The sequence below is a fragment of the Carex rostrata genome, chromosome 8, assembly GCF_964058835.1.
Source record: "Carex rostrata chromosome 8, lpCarRost1.2, whole genome shotgun sequence".
NCBI classification, from domain to species: domain Eukaryota; kingdom Viridiplantae; phylum Streptophyta; class Magnoliopsida; order Poales; family Cyperaceae; genus Carex; species Carex rostrata.
The window spans coordinates 7,834,188-7,859,982 of record NC_135925.1 but is presented as its reverse complement, the minus strand read 5'-3'; the positions used below and the strand labels follow the sequence as shown (position 1 = coordinate 7,859,982).

At 34.9% G+C, this 25,795-nt stretch overlaps 2 protein-coding genes across 4 annotated transcripts; one reads left to right on the top strand and one right to left on the bottom strand.

Annotated features, from left to right (window-relative positions):
• Nucleotides 1-15,690: 15,690 nt before the first annotated feature.
• Nucleotides 15,691-22,998, top strand: LOC144558374 (indole-3-acetaldehyde oxidase-like). Of its 2 annotated transcripts, XM_078307211.1 has the most exons (10): nucleotides 15,691-15,989; nucleotides 16,247-17,890; nucleotides 18,117-18,370; nucleotides 18,708-18,917; nucleotides 19,175-19,393; nucleotides 20,111-21,073; nucleotides 21,365-21,460; nucleotides 21,782-21,880; nucleotides 21,992-22,181; nucleotides 22,538-22,998. In XM_078307211.1, exons 1-10 carry the CDS (start codon nucleotides 15,857-15,859, stop codon nucleotides 22,750-22,752), a joined length of 4,023 nt encoding a protein of 1,340 aa, XP_078163337.1. In that variant the 5' UTR covers nucleotides 15,691-15,856; the 3' UTR covers nucleotides 22,753-22,998. The 2 variants fall into 2 exon arrangements, 1 of the variants encoding a protein (XP_078163337.1); XR_013512889.1 differs by lacking the exon at nucleotides 22,538-22,998 and having other exon boundaries at nucleotides 15,722-15,989; nucleotides 21,325-21,460; nucleotides 21,992-22,032.
• On the bottom strand, nucleotides 22,932-25,031 carry LOC144558375 (uncharacterized). 2 transcript variants are annotated; one of them, XM_078307214.1, is made up of 3 exons: nucleotides 24,828-25,031; nucleotides 23,331-24,048; nucleotides 22,932-23,273 (listed from the first exon to the last, which is right to left on the bottom strand). In XM_078307214.1, exons 2-3 carry the CDS (start codon nucleotides 24,032-24,034, stop codon nucleotides 23,135-23,137), a joined length of 843 nt encoding a protein of 280 aa, XP_078163340.1. In that variant the 5' UTR covers nucleotides 24,035-24,048; nucleotides 24,828-25,031; the 3' UTR covers nucleotides 22,932-23,134. The 2 variants fall into 2 exon arrangements, with proteins under 2 accessions (XP_078163340.1, XP_078163339.1); XM_078307213.1 differs by having other exon boundaries at nucleotides 22,932-24,048; nucleotides 24,828-25,027.
• Between the last annotated feature and the right edge of the window lie 764 nt (nucleotides 25,032-25,795).

Below are 25,795 nucleotides of genomic sequence, written 5' to 3'. Positions count from 1 at the left end.
TATCGGAGAAGTCTCTGTTTATGCATTTTGTTTCAAAGCATGTGAACGTTTTTTTTTTATGAAATTAAGTCTGTTGTAATAACCCGTGTCAAGAAGAAAGTTGTACCATTTTGCAGAAATAAAAGACGTTAGACTAATTTACGATTCAATTTTTTCTCTGTTGGATCGGCGCATTAACTCTTATCATCATCGAGAGAGAATTTAGATACTTCCCGATTTTTCAAGCATAATCATATTTTCTTTAGCAATTAAAATCAATAATTTTTCACATGAATAGTTGTAAAGCATTATTTGTTGCAATTAGGAAGGATGAGTTCATGGCTAGTATAATTTATTAATTACTTTTTATATTAAATCTAAGAAATTTTTAATCACAAAAAATCTTAGTATATCATGATGCTATTTTTTTGGATATATATATATTCTCAGTTTCAAACTATTAGTAGTGAGAATTTTAACATAAAATCTTATGAAGCAGCATTAAAACTTTGGCAGCTTTAAAACTGCCAAAGTTTGTTTTAGTAAACTTCTCACCAGTTTCAAGTGGGAACGACACGGGCTAACTGGGATCAAGAAGACATTTAATATAATTAACGAAGCACATAAAAGAATAATAAAGTCTTTAAAATTGAACAATAAAGCATTTAAATTTAAATTCATCAGTGATTCGATGAACTTCTGACAGACTCAAACGAAATTATTTAAAGTGAACAATGACATGCATAAATTGAACAGTAAGTAAATCGTAAAGTTGTGAGCCTCACATTATAATACAGAAAAGAACACTTGTTCTACAAGCTATGCATAAAGACATAACACGAACAAGTACCGAAATTTTTATTAATAGAAAATATAATAAAAAAATATCCAGATTAGGGGACGCTTTTCGGGATTTTTCAGATATAAGGAAAACGTTTTTAAATATCGCGGCCAATGGCCGTTGTGGCTTATAACGGCCATACTTAGTGCCTTATTAACCATTCTAACTACATTAACCATGCTAATTGAACCAGAGAAAAAAACCGGAAAAAAACCCTGTCCGTTGTGAATAGAAACGGCCAGGCGAAAAAAAATAAAAAATTGCTGTCCGTGATTAATAGCAACGGCCAGAAAAGAAAAAAAAAAAAAGAAAAAAAAAAAAAGAGGCTGTCCGCGATTAACAGCAACGGCCAGGGAAAAGATAAAAAAAAAAATAAAAAATTCATGTCCGTGATGGTTTGTAACGGGCAGGGGCGGAAGAAAAAAAAAAAAAAAATAGCGGGCCGTGATAGATAGCAACGGCCATAGCCCATTCTTTAATTCACCTCCCTCGTTCTCTCACGCTCTCTCTCGCTCCCCTTTCGCTCGCTCTCTCTGTCTCTGTCTCCGCCGACAGCACCAAAAGAGAAAAAAAAAAAAATCGGTGGTCCTAACTGAGGAAGGAGATCACAACAACGTACAAAGGACGTTATAGAAAGCAACGGCCAGGTCTTCCCTCCATTTCGTCCTCTCTCTTTCTCAAGTAAGTTTTTTTTTTTTTTACTTAAATTAGTAATATCTCAATAATTTGTTAATTTGATTAGTTGTGAAGACAATTATTAAGTTTAATTAGGTGAAATTACAACCAATTAGTAATTTTTTGAAAAATATTGTTAATTAGGTGGAATTGTAACCAATTAGGTGGAATTGAAACCAATTAGGTGGAATTGTAACCAATTAGGTGGAATTGAAACCAATTAGGTGGAATTGTAACCAATTAGGTGTAATTGTAACCAATTTGATTGTAGAAATTAGTAATTTCTCAAATAGATTTAATTTTGTAATTAAGCATCAATTTTGTATTTAAGTTTAATTTCATAAATTAGCACACACTATTTAGGTTTAATATTTTAATTAGTATCCGATTAAGTTTAAATTTACAAATTAGTTTAAATTTTGTCAAATTGTACCAAACTTGCATTAACTTTATGTTTTCATTTTATTCAATTAGTTCTAGATTTATATTTTAGGTTTTATTACAATTTAACAAATATTATGTAGAAAATTCATCGTATTATGTACCTCAAAAATGTACACTTGAATATAAATTATTTAAAATGTTATTCATGCAGGATGGCAGAAAATTTTAGCAATCTGTTATGGATGCCGCATGCACAGCATAAAATATCATTATTATCTGATCCTGTAAGTTACTCGATGAATCATATAAAATTCAAATTTCATATAACTTTTGCTATGAGATAAATGCTTGAATTACGATATTGTTTTTAATCAAATTGTATAACAATGACAGACTTATAACGGGTTGGATGTTCGACACCATCGGGCTGTGATTCCATTTCACAAGCTCTGTGAACCATACGTGCAGAGGCTTGGTTTGTTTCAAGTTGCTAGAATGAAAGAAATAAATATTGACAAATTCCTCCTCGCTGGCCTTATTGAGCGGTGGAGACCAGAGACACATACGTTCCATCTTCCAGTGGGAGAGATGACAGTCACACTGCAAGATGTTTCATGTTTATGGGGATTACCAATAAAAGGGGCTCCGGTGACTGGTTTTGCAGACGTACAAGCGTCTGAATTAGTGGAACGGCTTCTTGGAGTTGGGCTTGCAGCTCGGCTGCTTAAAAAGAAGAAGAGAACGGGGCCGAACGAACAAGTTGTTCGCACGACTTCTGGATATTCTATAGAATTGAAGGAACTACGCAATCAATTTCAGGTCATGCCACACTTACAGCCGGGTGAGCCTACAGAAGAGCAAGTACAACAGTATACTCGGGCTTACATACTCGACTTGTTCGGGACCATGCTTTTTGCTGATTCTTCGGGAGATTCTGTTCCTGTCATGTATCTGCAATTTCTTGAAAATCTCAACTCACCGACTCAATACAACTGGGGTGGTGCTGTTCTAGCAGTACTATATAGAAACTTATGTAATGCCGTTGAGCGTAGCACAAGAACAGTGTGGGGGCCGACTCTTCTTCTCCAACATTGGTGTTGGACCAGATTACCGAACGGACGTCCTCGTCTCCTCGGTGGATGGACTCCAAATTGGGGCAACCCGGATTTAGAAAAGTAAGTACAAAAAATTTTACAATAGTTTAATTTATCATTTATTATGTGTATTAAGATTATGTATTTGTTTATTATAGGTGTCCTGCAATCGGGGAACAGTGGTGTTATTATCATAACTATAAGGAAGCTCACGGTCGTGCTGGAGTTGGTTACTTTCGTTCGACACTGCAAGATCTTGAAGACCACATGGTAAGATGGGAACCTTACAAAGATAAGTTACAAGAGAATCCACCCAAACTGCCGTTACGAATTTACGAGGAGAGTGATGTATGGCTTGCATGTGTCCCACTAATACACTTTTGGATAGTGGAACATCATTATCCTAATCGAGTGATGAGACAGTTTGGGTATTCACAGGTCATCCCACCTCCTGAACCATTGTTGAACGAGATTGAGGTACGTCGGTTACATAACATTAGTCACAATGTCAGTGTGGTCAGAAAAAATTGGGCCAATGAGCACCAATTTTACATAGAAAGGGCATCTAATCCTGCCGACAACTTGCCTGAAATAACGGGGATATGGACGGATGACCAGCTTTTTGATTATCGAACTTGGTTTCAGAGGGATTGTATGTTTAACGTCTTCTTGAATAGAAGGTTCATACAGGGTGTTGATAATCCCATGCCCGAATATAGAGATGAGCACGGCGCAGTAGGGTACATTCCCAGTGCCCCGAAATCAACACGTGTTGTAAGTTCAAATTTAATTACAAACACAATTATTCTATCATATAAGTTACAAGTTTTTTAATGTTATAGGGACTACGAGGGGTAAAATTAAATGCCATTAGTATAGCTCTGAGCAAATCAACCTCAAACACTTACAAGGCTATCGGGAAGTTTTTGCTAAAAATAAGTTGTGGCCTTCTACGAGATAATGGGATGGAAACTAAATATCGTAACATGATGAGAGCGGCCAATCTTCCGGAGAATCCCGATGACATTGAAGTTGGTGATATTCCACCTGATCAAGAACCCATCCCACCCTTTCCCCAAGATGATAATCCCAACTATCAACAAAATTGGATCAACTCTGAGAACGGGTTGATGGACTATCTCGCACAAGTCGCGAACATGCCACCTCAGTACGATCTGGTAAGTATAGAAAACTTCACAGTAGCTTTAACAAAGTCTTGATTACGATGCCGATTATGTTTATTGAAATATTAATGTAATTTTTATGACAGGGAGCACATGATCATGTTGCACAGGGAGACGCAGGTCCCAGCCATGCATTGATACACCTTCCATGGTTTAGGGATCTCATTATGGTTAGAATCTCGGTATTTACCGACTTTTTCCAAGTATGCAACTGCAACCGGACTTTTCATCCGTAAAAATTCGAAATATTCCTCACACCTTCGTGGCTTCTTTTTTTCACTAGTATTTTAAATATGTCACATATTTTTTTATCGTGTACCTTTTTCATCAAATTCTCGGCTACGTGTTGAGAACACAATCTGTGAACGCACTCGCCACCATCCTCGTACCAACCACCATATTGATCGGTGAATACTTTCTTGATTCCCATGTGCCGGTCAGAAACAACACACATGAACTTAGGACCGATAACCTCAAAACGCAACCACCTCATGAACCATCCCCACGTCTCGAATCTCTCTTCATCGACTAATGCAAAAGCCAGGGGAAGCAACTGGTTTTCCGCATCATAACCGCATGCCATCAATAATCTCCCTTGGTACCGACCAGACAAGAAACATGCATCAATACTAATAATTGGCCTGAGATGAGGAACTGCAGCAATGCACGGACCGTAAGCCCACACAGCTGCCTTAAACAACCTTTCTGTTGGATCTCCTGTAGGTTCATGCGCAACTCCATATTTTGTGCCAGGAACGGCTCTTTTGATTGCATCCAATAGTGGGGTGAGAAGGTTGTACGCTCCTGACCAACTACCGAATAATTGTGCGATTGCCAGCTCTCGGCCACGCCACAACCTGTTATATTTGGGAATGATTCCCGGGTATTCTTTACGGACTAGCCCTTTAACACTTTTAATGGTCAAGGTAACATTTTCCCTAATATCTTCTCGTATAACATCGGCGATCATTTCTGCAGTTAATTGTGCATGATCAGTACGAGAAGCATCGGCATTGCACGTATGTGGTCCTGAAATTGTTCTAATTTTCCACTTAGATGAAAAAAATCCAGACACGGCATATAAACGCCATTCACACCGCCAGTCCTTGCATTGGACTGTAAGGCTGGTTCTATTGCTACCAGTAGTTTTTATTTCGATATTGTTTTTTATGTGATAAGAATATATTTTATGTTTTAGAGCCTCTTTCGAAGAGTACTCTTGACCTACAGCAAATGGATCACAGAGGGGTTTGGTCCTACCAAAGTAGCTGACATCTGCTTCTCGAAATGCTGAGGTGTCATTGAAAGTTGCCACAGGGTGACTCATACCACGATCAGATATGGGAAAATGTTGAGCCCGAACACGGGGTTTTTGCGATTGTCTCGGGGTATCAACCGGGACATCCCCTTCTGAATCAGCTTCATTTTCCCAATCAGCATCATCCTCACACGAGTCAGCGTCATCTTCGTCATCACTTTGAGGCACGTCGTCGTCAGGACAAGAATTACCAACCCTTGGTGGTTCAACCCATGGACTGTTGTCATTATTGTATTCTGCCTGAACAGGCAATGACAACTCGTTTACATTAGGATAAGGGTCACGATAAAGGTCTTCCCTCTGTGTTGGTTGTGTTTGATAGGGTTGGAATAGACTGGGACCCGTTTGTGGAACACTGTATTGGGTATATACAGCTTGTGGTTGTGTCTCTGCTACCGTACTATCAATAAATAACTGCGGTTGTATTGAACCGACAATTGGAACCAACTCAACGTATAAATCAACATAAGTAAACTGGGTACTCGTGTTTACACTTTGGGTATAGATACCTCTCCAAGTCTGGTCGCAGACGATTTCTAGTATTTCATAATAAGGTCGAGATGTTGTACCCACATTAACCCGTGCAAGTATTTTTAGATTGTACTCACTCTCAGAATATCCAAGTTGACGATAAATGTCACCTATCACATCATACCAGCCAGATTCATCAGTTGCCGTCAATGAGAATCGCGGAGCAATACTATACGCCACTCCTTTACGACCGTGTCGTACTTCACCACCGAAATGAATCCTTAGCAGGAGCATGATTAGTTGTTTTGATAAACTAACCTACACAATAATACATAAATTAACATGATTAGTTGTTTTAAACAAAATTATACTTGAATGCATAATACACTTTAGGAAATATCTAATGCATAAAGATAATAGCCTGGTTCTTTCCTTTTACAAAATTCTAATTTAAGAATGCAATTTTACAATAACATGTGGTGAACAAATGCTAACATATGGATCAAACTTTGAAAATAAATACATATTTCGTGTGTCAATTTCTTCGAGTGGATTTCAACATTATAAATTTCTTACTAGTTACATACCATTGTACATCTAACTTTAAAAAGATAAAAAAAAAACACCACACAACAATTTGTGACCTCATGCATCCAATTTTTTTTTTTTTTTGCGTCCGAACAATCCACTACTATGCATAATTAATAAAAATAAATCCTTGAAATTGAAACTAGTATATTTTCCCTATTTTTTTTTTTGGAAAAGATAATATTAATATACCATTATCAAATAAATCATAATAATCATCAATAGCAAGACAATGGTTATGGTGCATTAATAATTTTTAAAAAAAATATTAGAGTAATTACAGCGTACATCCATTTGACATTTAAAAAAAAAAATCACAGGCCTTGTCACAGGTCATAATTGTTATATACCATCACATTAAATCAGGTCAACACACTTTCATTAATAAGTTGATCCCTGACCATATTTAAATTAGCTATTTTTTTTTCTGATATGTTATCATGTATTATACAAATATTATTTTTTAGGTCTAACTTGACCCATGTAATAACAATCTTTTATAATGCTCCATTTTTAAAAAAATGTCTACTTTAAAATTCCAAACTGTTAAAATGTTTTAACAACATCATAATCTAATCAGCAAAAAAGAATGGGTTTCGTTTCACGAATATGGACTAAAACAAAGCATATCCAAAAAAATAAAATTTTAGTTAAATAAGTTAGTGTAATATAATTTAATTTTTGGAGAGAAATTAAAAAAAAAAATTAGCTCTTGCATAATTACAAGAAAAACTCAGTCATCCATCCACCACCTTTTTTTAATTATTTGTTGAGTACAGGGCATATATATATTTATGAGATGCTAATCTTTTTCAAGGATACACATGCATGCGTAGAGTTATAAAAACTAAGCATTTATGACAACAAAATAATAATACAAAAAAAGTGTTGCTAGTGTGGTGATGACAATAATGCGACATGGATTGAAGCTATAATTCACAATACGAGAACCTGAGAAAGTGAGGGGGAGCTTTGTAACGTGAAACAGATAAACATCCCCCCCGAGGCACCGTCAAGAAATCTAGTTTCAGTCTATGACAATAATGACATAGAAAAATTTGAAACTAACCTGTTGATGGTGCAACGGAGGGAATGATTATCTAATATATATATTTCACGATGCAAAACTCCACAACACTTTCTACAATAAATTAATTATTTTTCATAATTGAAAAATATCTAAGAGGGTTACTTTCTTTTTTTTTCAGAGAAGATAATGTATTCAGTGGAGATTAAGAGAAGATTAAGAAGTTATGATACATATCAAGCTGCTGATGCTAATTTATATGCTGTATGGACGTCATGAAAAATTACGTTCAGAGAACTGTTTTGTCCTGGCCTTCAGAAAGAATTACGTCCAGAACTTCGCCCTTCAGAGAGAATTACGTCCGGATTTTTAACTGTTTTGCCGACAGGCCGGTGCTATCTATCACGGCCCGCTATTTTTTTTTTTCTTCCGCCCCCTGCCCGTTACAAACCATCACGGACTCTTTTTTTTTTTTTTTTTTTTGCTGGCCGTTGCTATTCATCACGGACAGCATTTTCAGAATTTTTTTTTTTTCCGCCTGGCCATTTCTATCCATAACGGACAGGGTTTTTTTTCCGGTTTTTTTCTCTGGTTCAATTACCATGGTTAGTGTAGTTATAGGCACTAAGTATGGCCGTTATAATCCACAACGGCCATTGGCCGCGATATTTAAATACGTTTTCATCTGAAAAATAACGAAAAGCGTCCCCTAATCTGGATATTTTTTAATTATATTTTCTATTAATAAAAATTTCGGCGAACAAGTATCTTATCCGTACCGTGTTTTGTTTATTTATTACCTGTATGCTTATCGGCCTTTTTAAGGAGTAGTTTTGTGTATTCTGTCTGCGCGCGCCAACGCATATTATTGGAGGGCAAGTTCATGTGCTTAATGGAGAAATTATTTCTCCATATTTCTTTTAATTAAAATCTGGGAATATGTGTTCTGTGCAAATTAGTTTTTCCGTTTGATTTTACAATAAATTTCTCATTGTCTAGAATCTAGTGGTCCATGTCGTCTTCAATTTATGTTTGTCTATATTTTATGGTTTATATCAAATTTGATCAAATACTAATTTATTCCCACTAATTTTATAATTTTGAGCTTCGCAATGAGATCCACTAATGAGATAGCTAGGTTTTAGAATTATTTTTTTCTAACTAATTGTAGTACTGCCGTATCTCGAGCTGATCGCAGTTTTTATTAATGGTAAATCGAAAAAAAAAAAAAATGGAAAAAAGTTCATGTAAATTTTATAATTGATAAAGCAACTACTAGGTATGGCATCCAAGCGGGACACACACCAGATGGAGTCCCGTGTTCGACAAAAAAAATATCAAACGCCATAGTTAAAAAAAATAGATTTATGTTTTGAACTTATATTTCAAGTTGTTTTATGTTATACTATAGGTGTTATTTTGCTGGAGCTCATTAAACCTTTTTTATTACAAAATAGTTACTCAAGTTTTATTTGTTTATTTGTAGCTATTGAAAAAAAAATTTGTTCCAATCAAGTTACTCTATAACTTTTCCGTCAAAAATATTAATAGAATATGCTTATTCCGTCCAAAATACTAACCAAATATAATCATTCCGTCCAAAATTTTAACACGCTCATTTCATCCAAAATACTAACGGAAAAGTTATACTTTATTAATTGTTTGGATGAAAAAAATTATAGAGTGACTTGATTGGAATAAATTAAAAGTTCAGTGATTAGTGATTATAGAGGGATAAATCAAATTTGAGTGACCAATTCGTAACAAAGGATAAAGTTTAGTGACCTCTGGTAAAATTTATCCTATATTATGTTATGTTATGTTCATGTATTTCGAACTAGTTATGTTTAGGGGTGTTCATTGGGTCATTCGGTTTTGAACCGAACCGAATTAGTTTGGACTAAACAGCTCAGTTTTTCTGGTTTAATGATCCAGTTCGGTTTGATTTTTAAAACCGAATTATAACTTTTGTTCGGTTTGTAAATTTTCAAAACCAAAATAACCAAACCAACCGAACTTTTATATATTATGAATTTGGTCCGGACCGTCCCGGTTTATTTCTTGATACCTAGGGGTGTCAACGGGTACGATACGGGTCGGGTGGAGATATTTTCAAACCCGTACCCGTTATAATAACGAAAAAAAATATTTACCCTTATCCATATTTTCGAATATGATATGGGTCGGGTAAACGGATAAAAAAGTGTCATTAACATTTCGATTTGTGCTTTCGATAAAATATTTTTCAAAATAAGAAAAAATAATGGATACAACTAATTTGTATTATGAAAAATTTAATAAAATACAAAATTTTATTGTGTCATGTATCATCTTCATACAAATATATCTCTATATATATATAATTTTATTTTTAAAAATTATTTTATACGAAAACGGGTAAGATAACGGAAAAAAAAAAATCATTACGAGTACCCAATTAGCTAACGAAAAAAAATCTTACCCTTATCTGTGTTATTGAATACGATACGGGTTGGGTAAACGGGTAAAAGGGTGCTATTGACACCCCTATTAATACCCCGATTTATTTCTTAATTAATTGCTTTAAATACTTTAGTTTATTTCTTAATACCCTGTTTATTTCTTAATATACTTTTGTTTATTATAAATCAATTGTTTTAAATAAAAAATTAATATATTTCGGTTTGAATCAAACAAACCGAACAAATCGAAATAAAACTTCGGTTCGGTTCGGTTCGGTTCTATTTTTGAAGCCGAATTATAACTTCGGTTTGCCTAGACTGAACCAAACCAATGAACACCTCTAGTTATGTTATGTTCAGCCATGTTATGCTATATGTATTAGTTTTTATGGTACTTAAATTTAGTAGTTATGTACTAGGTTTTTTTTTTTTTTTTACACGAAGAGATGAATAATGGATTTGTAGGTATTTAAATTTTGTAGTTATGTACTAGTTATGTACTAGATTTTTTTGTAGTCAAATGTTTGAACTATTTATCTTTTATATAATGGATTCAAATAATTTCGGTCAGCTATATAATATAACAAAATACAAGTAGCACAGTAGATTGTTATTATTTGCTGGAAAAAAAATATAAATAACTAGATAGTTTAACTATTCAAAAAAGAATAAATAAAAAGATAAATGAGAGCTACAAACATATAATTATAAAAAACTTATAGAAACTAAAATTAGTTGTTACCCGTGAATTTAAACATAACATAATATCAAATAAAAAAATATAATTACATAACAAGTAATATCTTTAGTTACAAACATAACATAAAAAAATATGAATTATATTAAAATAACATAATAAGTCCGAAGTATATGACCATAGCATAACATAGTATAACCTAACATAACATAACTAGTTTGATATACATGAACATAACATAACACAGCATCACATAAATCAAAATCATAAATCTAAAACAAAATTTAACTTCCTCCACTCTGTTAGATATTTCTGGAGTGATTTATTTTTTCGGGTCGGGAACTCCATCTTGAAATCATACCAAATAGTTGTCTTTCTATTTTTAACATTTTCGTAAATTCTCTCCCATTTTTATTTTTTTTATATTTACCATTAATAAAAGTTGCGGGAGAGTTAGCACAAGGCAACCTTAACTACACGCTTTTAGAGCAACTTCATTCTTGAAATCATAAAGGATAAGCTTTTAGTAAAAAATTATTCGTCAAAAATTATTTGTATTCATATAATTAATCTTGAAAATTTAATTTTGTTAAATATTTTTATACTCAATATATAAGTCTTGCAAATTACTTGTAAATTTTAATGGAACTAATTTAAACCTATTAGAGGAGGGATCCGCTTACAACGGTTTTGCTGACACCCAATTACACCTTATAATTTTTAAGTTTTCAAAATTCAAACAGCCAATTCAAATCGTTCAATATGATGGATATATTAAAATGTACTTGCAGATCAAATTTTTGGTGGTTAGTTAGCCTGAAATAAATTTCCTACATTTTTTGAATTATTTTACTATTTATAAAGTATTTTACAATATCGTTGTTTTCGTACTGTTGAGTTTTTGTACCCATCTTAATAAATAGTAAAAAAAAATGTAAAAAAAAAATGTAAAATTCGATCTACAAGCACATTTTAATATATCAATCATGTTGAACGGTTTAGATTGACTGTTTGGATTTTAAAAATATATAATGTAATACGGTGTTATCGAAAAACGGTGTAAGTAAATTCCTCTTGAAGTATTATGTTAATATTGTAGTTGGTTTACAATTGCGATACACGAAAAGAAAGAAAGAAGGCAGATTCCTAATTCTCACTCTACATTAATGAAGTAACAATTTTAATACGAAGAGGAGAAAAAAAATTGATCTAGTAACTAAAAATAACATTTTAAAAGTTGTATTTTCAAAATTCCAATGAAAGTTCATTTTTATTAAAGGTTAAAAGCTTATCTTTTATTTTTATTTTGAAAATAGTCGAGTGATTATGTCCAAATCTGTATTTTCAGGGAGAATTTCATGTACCTCTCAAAAAATTTGAAATTACGTAAGTTTTCCTCTAAAATTCATAATATCGTATCTACCCTTCTAAATTTAAGAAACTCACAAATTTATTTATTTTATTGTCTTTTCTTATTAAAACTCATTTCAAATTATAAAATACTCATTCTATTCTTATTAAAAATATATAAAAATATCCTTTTAAAAAAAATATGTGGCCTATTTAAGAAAATTGACATTCTAATTGGTCGGTTTTCAAGAGCAAATAATTAATTTGTCTACTTTTGATGTATGCATGGTGATATTTAGGTATATACTTGTGTGTACATCAGAAGTAGAGAAATGACTTATTTGCTTTCTAAAACTGACCAATTAGAAGAATAATATTTTTCTTAAATATCCTATATATATATATATTTTTAATAAAACATTAAATAGTTACTTTATAAATTTAAAATGAGTTTTGATTAAAAAAAACAATAAAATTGTGAGTTTTTTAAATTTAGAATGATAAATATGTAGGGGTGAAAACAGAGCTGGAATCGGCTCTGTATCCAGTCCAGATTTGAATCCGAATTAAACAAATGGGCTCCATATCCGGTCTAGATCCGAATCCTTCGGATCTGGATAATATTCAACCAGATCCGAATTTGAATTAAACAGAGCGGATAATGGCCGGATTCGGATCCGGATAATTTTCTCAAAGGTTAAACGGATTCGAATTAAACAAATGGGGCTCCGTATCCGGTCTAGATCCGAATCTTTCGGATCCGGATAATATTCAACCAGATCCGAATCCGGATAATTTGTTGAATAGGCACAGAACAACCGAATTCGGATAATGGACAATTTTCTCAAAGATTAAACGGATCCGAATTAAACAAATGGGGCTCCATATCCGGTCTAGATCTGGATCCGGATAATATTCAACCAGATCCGAATTAAACGGAGCGGATAATGGCTGGATTCGGATCCCGATAATAATTTGTTGAATAGACACACAACAACCGGATTCAGATACGGATAATTTTCTCAAAGGTTAAATGGATCGGATATCCGAATCGGATCGCACCCTCATCGAAATTTCTCTGCTGCTTCACTGCTCTTTCCGCTTCTCAACTTTAATTACTTTATCCAAACTGCAGTATTATATATAGGCAATCGGCTTCAAATTGACTTCAATGTTGATTGTGGGACTAATCCACAATACACATCCGGTATTACGCTCCATGTGCGCTGGAGCCTGGGGAGCCACAAGCCCACGTGGCCATGTCCCGTTTTCACCCGCACAAATATATTTCATTTCTTTAATATTTGTTTCATTAATATTTGTTTTATTTCTTAAATATTTGCATAAATATGTTTCATTTTTTTAATATTTGCATAAATATGTTTCATTATTTTATTTCTTTAATATTTGCATAATTATGTTTCTTTTTATTTAATTTTGTGATTTTTTTTCTTAAAGTTTATATAACTCAATTATCCGATAATTATTTGTTTCGTATTCGAATCCGTATTCGTAGATTATCCGCTCCGTATCCGTATCCGTTTAAGGCGGATTTGGTTTTAAATTTTGACATCCGTTTACTATCCGTATTTGTATTCGTATTCGCTCATTATCCGACGGATGCGGATATGGTATCAACACTATCTGCTCCATATCCGCTCCGTTTTCACCCCTATAAATCTCTCCTCCTTATTAAGGAGCTTAATGTCTAGATCCTGCAATGGTCCTGATTTACTATTTTTTTTTCGGAATGATGCTCAGCCGTTGAATTTCCAGATCGCACATAGATGAATTTTCCAAATTATGAGCTTCAACACTTAAGTATGCATTGGTCGCGCCGCATATGATCCCAGTGCTGCGCCACACCCGTGGACCGCGCCTCTGAACCACGCACGGCACCTGCGGACCGAGCCTGTGCACCGCGCACCATTTTTCTTTTTTTCTGCTGAAGGCGGGATTCGAACCCAGTTGGGTTTTGTTGGTGCCAAAATTATTACCACTACACTAGAGTTCACATGTGTTATTTTGTAGATAAATATAGTATTTAAATATTTTTCTCTACAAATTTGATTTAAATTATCTCTCCTCCTTATTAAGAAGCTTAATGTTTTCTACTACATAATTTACTCCCGTTGTTGTGCACGGGCACGATTACTAGTATGATATTATGAAGTTTAGAGGAAGGAATATGTAATTTTGAAGTTGTTGAGAGGTATACATAAAATTCCCCCTTATTTCAAAACAGAATATATGAATGTGCTATTTTTAAAAGGAAAAGAAAAAAAAAACAAGTTTTAATACGAGAGAGCAATCGCAAGGAATGAAGGCGCAAAAAACATTGAAAAAAAATGGAGTGCTCGATTAATATTAATATTAGAGAAAGAAAAAGGAAAGTCTCATGAGTCAAGTCTATGTTGTAAATAACGCAAATCAAGGAAAATTGAGGGTCCAATTTGAAGTTTGGGCAGACAAAATAAATTTTAGCGAATCTCTGTTTCAGGCTTTCAGCAATCAGCACGTGAAGCGAATTCTTTACTCAATTATGGGCCAATTAATTCCTCCTAGTCAACGTAGTCTGTACAAGTCAGTCGTGAGGAGTGGCATGTAGTATTCTGTGAGGCCACTCATCAAATCTGTCACTGGGTTTTCTAATAATGTTGGGAATAATATGCGTATTTAATACAAATTATTTGTAAATTTTACGAATAATATTCTATTTATTTTTCAGATTATTTGCAAATTTATATTTCATTTTTATTTGTTTAAAGTATCATTTTGATCCATCATTTGCATCATAAAGGAACAAATTACTTTTGAATTATATTTGAATCACAACTTTATATTCATTGAATTGTTCCTGACTTTCAAACTTAATATTATAATTCAGAGTTTATTTACATAACTACATAAAAGAAACAAATATATAACGCTGACAATCTGAATAAGCACATTGTAATTCTTGAATGGATGTGAATAAATTGAGTTAGATCAAATAAAGATTTGAATAAACAATATTTACAATATTATTGTCATATGAACTGAAAAAAATAAGTTAGTTTAATATTGCGAGAATTATCCTCCAAATAGTTATATTTTTCACTAACTTCATATTGTTTTGTTTTCAACTCTTTTGACTTAATTTTGATTCATTATGGATCATAAATTTTCTATTCAATTTTCTAAAATTAGTTTATATGAATCTGATAAATAAAAAATAATTTATTGGATCAAATAAAAAAATTGACATTCTAAATTCTTCATTTCAGACTGTACAAAGAAGTATCTACCATTAGTTATTTACTTATTTTTTATAGATCTAATTCACAAGTAAAAGATAAGTATGTTTAATTTAGAAACGAAGGTATCTTTATTAAGATTTTAAATAGAAACTAATGAAAATAACTTTATTTCGCTTAAAAATCTGCTTTAAAAAATTAAAGGAATAAAAAAGCTAACATAATTTATGGTGTTGGTGTTGCCGAGCAGCAATGTGATATAAGCGACAGTGAGGCCCGAAGTTTCGCGAAACACTCGCTACATATAATATACTACTAATAAGGAAGCACTGGATCTACATTGATTGCGGCTTTATCTTTTCGAAGTGCTTTCCTTATTCGTCTCAACTTGCGAGTTACGATACACTTCAGTCTTCACTCTTTTGTCGTTTTGAATAAGATTATATAGAAATCTCTACCAGAAGCAAGATCCGATGAATCCGATCCCAAAGGGACCACAGGACACATCTGAAGAGTTCAGTTGTGGTTTTACACGGAAGAAGAGAGGACGGAAGAGAGGAAGTTAGTAAAGATGCATAGAGGCTTGGTTTTCGCCATTAATGGCGAGAGGTTTGAGGTGTCTGACTCGGACCCGTCGATGACTTTGCTTGAGTTTTTGAGAACGCAGACTCGGTTCAAGGGACCCAAGCTTGGATGCGGCGAAGGTTTGATATACTTTTGTTACTTAGTAAGGATTTAAGTTTATTAGAATTGGGCCAATGCAACTTTTAAACATTAGTTCATTCGAGCTCATTTTTCTTTTTGTTTTTGTTTGCGTTTTGATTTCTATATCTGTGATATTCTTTATCTTTTTTTATTGGTTGGAAGGTTTTGCAATTTCGCAGGACTTAAAAGAGTATACTCTATTATTCTCATTTTAAAATGTATAAGATTCAAGTCTTTTTTTCACTTTCCAATTTAGGGGGTTGCGGAGCTTGTGTTGTTCTCCTATCAAAATTTGATCCAGTAACCAATCAAGTGAGCGATTTCTCTGTGAGCTCGTGCCTGACACTGCTTGCCAGCATAAACCATTGTTCAGTTACAACTACTGAGGGGCTGGGCAATACCAAAGATGGCTACCATGCAATTCACCAGAGGTTTGCCGGGTTTCACGCTTCTCAGTGTGGGTTCTGTACTCCTGGCATGTGCATGTCTCTTTTCTCTTCCCTCGTCAATGCAGATAAAGACAATAGTAGGCCGAAACCGAGAGATGGATTCTCTAAGATCACGGTTTCTGAGGCAGAGAGGGCTATTTCAGGTAATTTGTGCCGATGTACTGGCTACCGGCCCATTGTCGATGCTTGCAAGAGCTTTGCTGCAGATGCTGATATAGAAGATTTAGGTTTCAATTCATTTCAGAAGAAAGGGGATAGTGGTGATGTTTTTACCGAATTGCCCTTTTATTCTTCTGAGGGGCTTAGCAGTTTCCCTGAGTTTCTGAAAACTGAGATCAAATCCTCTGTGGCTTGTCAATCTCTTGCTGGGGGCAGGTGGCACTGCCCCCAAAGCATAGAAGAGCTGTGTAATCTGCTCAATTCTGAATCGCTAAGTACAAATCGTGTAAAACTAATTTCTGGTAACACCTCTTCTGGTGTTTACCGGGAACAAGATTGCCATGACCATTACATTGATTTAAGAGGGGTCACAGAGTTGAATATCATTAGAAGAGATACCAATGGCATTGAAATTGGAGCAGCAATTACAATTTCTAGGGTTATTGAATTACTAAGGGAAGAAAGCAAAAGCAGGGTATTTGCTAAGCTAGCAGATCACATGGAAACAGTGGCGTCAAAGTTTATCCAAAATATGGCGAGTATAGGTGGGAATTTAGTCATGGCACAAAGAGATCAGTTTGAGTCTGACATTGCCACAATACTTCTCGGTACTGCCTCAACTGTGAGTATTCTGTTGGGCTCAGAGAGGCTAAGTCTAACACTTGAGGAATTCTTACATATGCCTCCATGTACTAACAAAATTCTTCTCTTGAGCATTTACATCCCTTCTTGGGTTTCTTCTTGCAGTGTTTTGTTTCAAACATACAGAGCAGCATCAAGGCCTTTGGGTAATGCAGTGGCATCTGTCAATGCATCTTTCTTAGCACAGACTGTGATAAATGAGAAAACAGGAGATGTCATTTTGGATAATGTACTGTTAGCTTTTGGTGCATATGGAACAGAGCATGCAATCAGGGCTAGGAAGGTTGAGGATTTCCTGAAGGGTAAAACTGTCAGTACATTAGCTCTCCTGGAGGCAGTTAGAATTCTTAGAGAAACTCTGGTAGTGAAAGAAGGCACTAGGCATGCTGCTTATAGGATAAGCCTAGCCGTTTCTTTTCTTTTTAAGTTTCTTTCTCCTGTTACTAAGGGGTTAATTGCGCCTGGAGAAAATGGTTGTGTGGGTGTTGAAAGAGGTACCAAATATTCATTTAGTGAAGGATCAATAAATGGGAATGTACATGAAGAATATCAGATGCTTCTATCTTCAAATCAAAAGGTCGAACTTAGCATTGAGCATCTTCCTGTTGGTGCAGCAACTAAGAAAATTGGAGCTGAAATGCAAGCTTCTGGTATGTATTCATGGAATTAAATTGTACAATTTTTTCTAGATTTGTTAATACAAGAACTCTTTGATAATTTTCTATATTTAAAAATTTAATCATTTTGTATTTCAGAAGGGAAGAACTTGACATTATTACATCAAAATAAATGGAAAACCACTCAACATAGGTGAAACAGTCTGTGGTCTTTATAAAGTTTGTTACGCCCATTATAATGGAAAATTGATTGATGTAGGTGAAGCAGTGTACGTTGATGACATCCCTTCACCGAGAGACTGTCTTTATGGTGCATTTATTTATAGCACAAAGCCTTTAGCCCACGTAAAAGACGTCAGGCTCTCTTCTTCGGCACATAAAGTCGTATCTGTTGTATCTGCAAGTGATATTCCAAAAGAGGGTAGTAATGTAGGAGCAAGCACTATTTTTGGTTCAGAACCACTCTTTGCTGATTCGGTTGCTGAGTATGCCGGCCAACCAATTTCTCTTGTGGTATCTACTCTTGTGAAGCTTTTTCATTTTTTTTAATATTATTAGAAATGGAATCATTACAATTTTAAAAGGATGTTTCTAAATTAAATGATATTTCAAGATTTTAAACACTTTTTATTGTTCCTGTTTTTCCTGTTTGAAATAAAAATGGCAATCGTCTTACTTTTGGATAGCATATCACTTTTTAATTTTACCTTTTTAAAAGTGAGATTCTGTTGCACATTTTTCAACAATTCAACCACTCAACAGGAATGTGCTACTTTGCAAAAAAAGATCTTACATTCTCTATGTATCTGACCAAATTTGCCCTTAACTAGCTAAGTTTTCTTTTGAATAGGTCGCACAGACACAAACATTGGCAAACATGGCAGCAAGGCATGCAATTGTTAGTTACAGTACTGAGAACTTGGAAGCACCAATTTTAACATTGGAAGAGGCAGTAGAAAGATCCAGTTATTTTGAGGTCCCTCCATTCCTGTATCCTCAACAAACTGGTGATTTCTCTAAAGGAATGGAAGAAGCTGATCACAAAATCATATCATCTGAGGTATATACACTTGTTGCAATAGACGAGCACTGAGAAGAATTTAGTTACATTGATTGGCTTTTGATTATTCTTTTTAGGTTTTTGTTGAGCGTGCTTCTTATTTAGATATATCTTAGATGGAGAACTTCTGTGATCTTTCTGTTTAAGACCATTATCACTCTGGATACATTTATTATTTAAAAACTTCAGCTTCATTGACAGCATTATTCATTCTCTAACTGTGCAAATTTAAGCCGGCATGTAACTATCTTTTCCAGGTTACTCTGAGCTCACAGTACTGGTTTTACATGGAGATGCAGACTGCACTGGCAGTACCTGATGAAGACAACTCCATGGTGGTATACACTTCAAGTCAAACCCCTGAGACTGCACAAAATGTGATAGCCAAATGCCTTGGCATCCCATGTAATAGCGTGCGTGTTATTACTAGAAGAGTTGGTGGAGGCTTTGGTGGAAAAGCTGTTAGAGCATTGCCTGTAAGTTTCACAAACTAATGCCAAGTGTTGTTGTAAATAACACTAAATATTTCATCTTTTACTTGCAAAAGGCATGAAACACCACTCAAGCACATTTAATACCTAGAATACTTTAGGTCCTGTTTGGTACTTCCATCTTCTTCCAGAATAAGGTGGAAGAAGAGAGCTTCCGGAATAATTCTTCATGCCTTTAACAAGTAATGATTCAGGTCCTAATTTCTTATAACAGTGTTTCAGGTCCTAATTCTGGAAGAAACAAGTAATGATTCATAGAAAATAAAAATAAAATTCTTCATATTAAAATTTTGTATCAAGTTTCTGGGAAATATTTGGGTACAATTTAGATATTTATTGATTGGTAGATTTTCCATTTGTATTGTTTGAGTTGAAACTTTCAAATAAACCAATTATTTTGTTGTTCTTTGCATACACGAGTTATTTCCCTATGAACTGTGAGGTTTGATTTGCAAAAGGCCTAATGTTATCGTCACCAAGTTTTGTGGACTTAGGTTGGTCTGTTGTTCCACTGGTGTCAGGCACAGTACAGCCTGGCATATACTTGCCTGTATCAGTAAGATATTTTTCTTCATTCAGAGTTTCTAACCGGTATCTTTTCCTTCACGAAACTTGTATTTGACAGGCATTATTTGGCTCTTTTTTATTTATTAAGTAAAATTCATTTAGTATATTCAAATTTCGGTCTTTGTGGTGTTGCAGGTGGCAGCTGCTTGTGCACTTGCTGCCCATAAGTTGCGTCGACCTGTCAGGATGTACCTTGACCGAAAGACTGATATGATAATATCAGGAGGCAGGCATCCCATGAAAGTGACCTATTCTGTTGGTTTTAAATTTGATGGTAAAATCACAGCCTTGCATCTAGACATCCTAATTAATGCAGGTGCGACCCAAGATGTATCATTAATTATTCCCCATAACCTAGTTGGACCTCTAAAGAAGTATAATTGGGGTGCCTTATCTTTTGACATAAAAGTTTGCAAAACCAACTTGTCTACCAAGTCAGCCATGCGGGCCCCAGGAGAGGTACAAGGGTCTTACATTGCTGAAGCTGTTATAGAGAGTGTGGCTTCATTTCTCTCCCTTGATGTCAGTTTAATAAGAGAAAAGAACCTCCATAGCTACGAAAGCCTCTCTTTGTTTTACAAAGGTATTGTAGAGGATCCATCTGAGTACACTCTTCCTTCACTTATTTCAAAATTGGTTTCCACTACCCAATATGGAGATCGAGTAGAGGCGGTTCAATCCTTCAATAGAAGCAACATATGGAGGAAACGTGGTACTGCTTGTGTACCAATAGTGCATGGTGTGATGCTTAGACCCACCCCTGGTAAGGTGTCAGTGCTTAATGATGGATCAGTTGTGGTTGAAGTAGGAGGGATTGAGTTGGGGCAAGGACTATGGACCAAAGTGAAACAAATGACGGCATTTGGTCTAGGCCGACTTGGGTTTACTGGAGATGGTCTTTTGGAGAAGATAAGAGTTATTCAAGCTGACACACTGAGCATGATACAGGGTGGGTGGACTACTGGCAGTACCACATCAGAGTCTAGCTGTGAGGCTGTTAGGCTTTCTTGTGGCATTCTTGTCGAAAGGCTGAAGCCAATTAAAGAAAGTGTGGAGTCACAAAACAGCTCACTCACTTGGAATGCTTTAATTAAACAGGTTTGAACTAAATTTGTGGCCACTGGCCATCATATTTGCATTTTAAGGCTCTCTCATACTGGGAGTACCATGCACACTGTCATTACATACTTTGGTAGCAACTAAGACTTAGCTGTGAAGGCACAACTGAGACTCGGCTGTCTAAACTTTAGTGTACATCAGCGTGCAATAGGGCACTATACAATCCAACAAAACAAAAACCAGAAAGGAGAACATGCACCCAACAGTAAGTTTTGGTATTAATAATACAGTGTTTTGTTTTTTGCACTGACCACCTAAACTTCTACTTAGGCATCTATGGCAAATGTGAACTTATCAGCGAGTGCATATTGGGTCCCTTCCATGGCTTCCATGTCCTATCTTAACTATGGGGCTGCAGTAAGTGAGGTATTTTTCTCCATTCATATCCTTTCAGTAAATTGGTATTTCTCCAGCTTGACCTGTTTAGTAGAACTGCCTAGTACCATCACCTTTGTCTTGTTTAGTGGTTATTTCTGTTGAAATTATCTTTAAAGCTTTGAGCTTCATGTAGCAATAGTAACAATCACAAGTCCCATATAGCATAGATGTTAAAACAAAAAATAGTTATAACTAACCAAATATGTTCGTCTTCTCACTAGCACCAAATTCAACATAAGAAGTATTATAATTGAACTGTTAGTTGCGATGCAAATTGATTGAAATTATCAAAATTACTTGGATTTGTAGGTGGAGGTTAATATTCTCACAGGAGCCACTACTATATTGCGAAGTGACCTTATCTATGATTGCGGTCAGAGCTTAAATCCTGCTATAGATTTAGGACAGGTCTGCTGTACTTGACAAAGTTTCACTAAGAGAAAAGATCAGTAAAAGCTGTTCTTCAGATTTAGGTTTTATGTTGCAGTTGCCATTCTAAACTTGTTTTGCTCTTTTTAGGTTGAAGGTGCCTTTGTCCAAGGGATTGGTTACTTCATGTTAGAAGAATACATGACCAACTCGGATGGGATGGTTACTTCAGATGGTACCTGGACATATAAGATTCCAACTGTTGACACAATACCTAAACAGTTCAATGTGGAGTTGGTTAACAGTGGACATCATAAAAACCGGGTGCTCTCTTCAAAAGGTAACTTATGTCTCTCTATGTCATTTAACTAAACCTTAAGTACTCTTTGTTGTAAATATTCAGTTATCTGATCTTTTGGTTTATAATTGGTACAAACCGAATCAATCTTAAGTCTGCACTGATTCGTTATTTAAATACTTTTTATATGTTTGAAAAAATTATTTAATCTTTTGGGGAAATGGGAATTTTTTTTATGGGATTTTATGGCTTGGATCTGTTTATGGCATGCCATGTTTTCTTCAACTTCATTGGGGATGTAAAAGAAGGCACATCTGTCTGTACCTGTACTGATACAAACTGGCCAGATTGCAGTTCTCAGTTATGTTTAACATACTAATATCAGTATTTTCTTACAGCCTCTGGAGAACCACCTCTACTCCTTGCATCATCTGTGCATAGTGCAACAAGAGATGCAATAAAAGCTGCAAGAGTACAGTTGTTTTCTCTCACGGGTTCCAAAGATTCTCCTTTGGAATTCCAATTGCCAGTCCCTGCAACCATGTCTGTGGTCAAGGAGTTATGTGGTTTGGACCATGTTGAGAAGTATTTGGAGGCTTCGGCAACTAGCTGAGAAATCAACAAATCATGTGAAAAGGCTGATAATGGCATTGCATTTACTATATCACTGTTGTAATTCATACACGAGGGTTGAGGATACAAAAAATAATAAGAGGGTTGAGGATGCAAAAAATAATAAGAGGGTTGAGGATACAAAAAATAAGAACATCAACATGGGCGCACAAGTATAGGTGAACTGCAACAACTAAACTTTTATTTCTGTAGTTATTCTTTATTTTTTTGGTTTGGCTGTCCTCAAGGGACTCCTGATACAAGAGCACAGTAGTTCTCCCGGCAAAGTAAAAAATAAAAAACGTAACACAAACAGTACAATAAGGATCAACATAACTACACAGAGCAGCCCTTTGTACCAAAGATCAATATCTCACGATCAATCAAGCAACGGCCTCTTCTTTGGGTATTTCTCCCTCTTTCTGTTGCAACTCTTCTTCTCTGGGGTTTCCTGCCTCTCTCTGTTGGAACTCTTCAATTTGTTTCAGTATCTCTTCCTTCTTCTCTTCTTTGGGTATTGCTCTCTCTTTCTGTTGCAATTCTTCTTCTGTGGGTTTACCTCCCTCTTTCTGTTGGAACTCTTCAATCTGTTTCAGTATATCTTCCTTCTTCGCCAGCAGCTCCTCGATCTTTCCATTGATCTTTCCTAACTTTTTCTTCAATGTGTCCACATCTTTAATTTTCTCACTCTTTTCTTCGTTCTTATCTTTGCTCTTTTCCTTCTTCTTTTCTTTGCCCTTCTCATCCTTGTTATTTTCTTTATCTTTTTTCTTCTCTTTCTTTTTCTCATCCCCACCCTTTTCTTTATCTTTCTTCTCATCCTCTGATTTCACTTCCTTTTCCTTATTTTTCTTCTTTTCCTCCCCATCCTTCTCTTTATCTTTCTTCTCATCCTCTAATTTCACTTCCTTTTCCTTGTTTTTCTTCTTCTCCTCTCCATCCTTCTCTTTATTTTTCTTCTTTTCTTTCTTCTCCTCCTCTGAATTCACTTTTTTTTCCTCATCTTTCTTCTCCTCCTTACGTGTTCCCTCTTTCTCACCTTCTTTCTTTCCAGCCTCCAGTACAGCATCTTTTTCTTTCTTCTTTTCCTTCTGCTTAGGCGATTTGTCTGTCTCTTTTTTCTTTTCCTCTTTATCTTTCTTCTCTTTTTCCAATGTTTTTGCATGTATTTCAATCTCTATCTCCTTTTTCTCATCTTCAGCATCTGAAACCTTTTCAGTGCTCTTGACTTTTAGATGAAGTACCTCTTTGGTCTCCTCTTTGAGTTTGTTTTCTTCCTCCATTTATAACCTGGTATCTGTTCGAACAAAATAATCATCTTAGTTTACCGATATCTATGAATATGAAAAACAAATATCCGGCATGGGGTGTCCAGCAAAGAACTATTCTGCTACCAGCTAAATTATATTTTCTAAGGACCAAAATGACATGCCAAATCTATTTAAATATAATCACAGCGATCAATTCATTGACAGGTATGCACCCATCCAGTGGTATGGCCAGCATCATAGATAAAAAAAAATTTCCCTTTTTTGTCTTATGTATTATAGTGCCGACTTGTTATGTTAATTTGAAAAAAACAAAACAAAACAAAAGCTGGGAATTTTATGGGCCTAGAGATAATAAACGTAAAATGGCACGTTGCCATTTTACCCTCAAAAAAAAAATTCATGAGAGTAATGCATTAGTCCTTCAGCTTCAGCGAATTCGGTTCGCTCTCCAAAAATTTCATATAAATCGCACTTATTTGCCAAAGAGAACGCAATTAATATACTCAATAAAGATACAAAAGCGGGCTTTTCTCAGCTCAATCATCATAAGATACTTAGCAATCAAAATAATTTAAATGAGCTACTTCTATCAAAACTAGGAAGCAACTAGAATTGTTTTTAAGAAACAGAACAAGTTTGATTGAGTTCATGCAAATCTGTATAGAACATTGAAAAAACAATCCAGATCATAATTTGCAGCTCAAGGAACGAGAGAATTAAAAACCTCCTAATACAAAATTCCTTGCAAATCAGAAAAAAAAAATCTTTGTAATCTCGGACAGAAGGAGAGAGATAAATATCATACCTTTCAAATAAAGCAAGATCTCCGTAATCCAGCCAAGAAGTCCCCGGAGATGTATGTCCTGTAATTTGAACTAGAACGATCGTCTTAAAATAGAGAAACACAGATCTCGCCTGAAGTAACGACAAAAGGTGGCAAAGCTCCTTCGAGATGAAGAAAGGAGAAATTATTGACTATCATGGGAAGGCCACGTTAGGTTTCTCTCTTTTCACTCACTGACAGCTGCTAAATTAGAAAAGGGACCGACCTTTCGGCGAGTCCGTATCCCCTCAGGTACCGGACTGAGTGCAATGCCCTTAGCCGGACCAAAAATAATACAATGCCTATTTAGATATAGGATGTTCGTGATGAGATTCGTGCCAGATTAAAACTGACACTCAGATCTCATTCTACACGATCAGCTATTACACTGGATCTGAATTCTCTGTCGGCAAGGTTTATCCTAATTGGGCCACTTAAAAAGAGGCCATTTATTCGGAACTGGAGATGTTCGTTGCACTTCAAAACTTCAAAACTGTAGTGCATACATAGTTGCGTGTTAAAGTTGATGCAAATAGCAAAAACAACTTCGCGGCCTTCTTATAAATTGTGTGCACCTTATAGGGGGAGTTGCAAGGCTCTACGTACTGCCCCTTTCTCGTGAGTGTGTATCTATTTATCTTGGGATATATTAAAAATTAAACTAAATTAACAATGTTAAAAAAACTGTAAATAAGTGTAGTGTTATAAGTTTTCGTCTCTCTATAGAAAGATGTATTGTTTAATTCTCAAAAGTAATTTTTAAAAATCATTAGAGTGTATTGAAATCTATTTATAAACAAAAATATATTGCCAATATTGGTTGATCTTCACTCTTCATAAAGACACGAGTCTTTACTGCAACACGAAATTAAATTATCTACGATGCCTATAATTTTTTATTCAAATTTAATTTGGCCCGGGCGTTGGTGTCATGTGAGACGCAATACAAT

Excerpts from the sequence above, each read along its gene's own strand:
- LOC144558374 (XM_078307211.1), top strand. The coding sequence starts at position 15,857 with ATGCATAGAGGCTTGGTTTTCGCCATTAATGGCGAGAGGTTTGAGGTG. Across the intron at positions 17,891-18,116 it reads AGCTGAAATGCAAGCTTCTG|GTGAAGCAGTGTACGTTGAT; the intron begins GTATGTATTCAT and ends TGATTGATGTAG. Across the intron at positions 19,394-20,110 it reads AAGCTGTTAGAGCATTGCCT|GTGGCAGCTGCTTGTGCACT; the intron begins GTAAGTTTCACA and ends GTGGTGTTGCAG.
- LOC144558375 (XM_078307213.1), bottom strand. The coding sequence starts at position 24,034 with ATGGAGGAAGAAAACAAACTCAAAGAGGAGACCAAAGAGGTACTTCAT.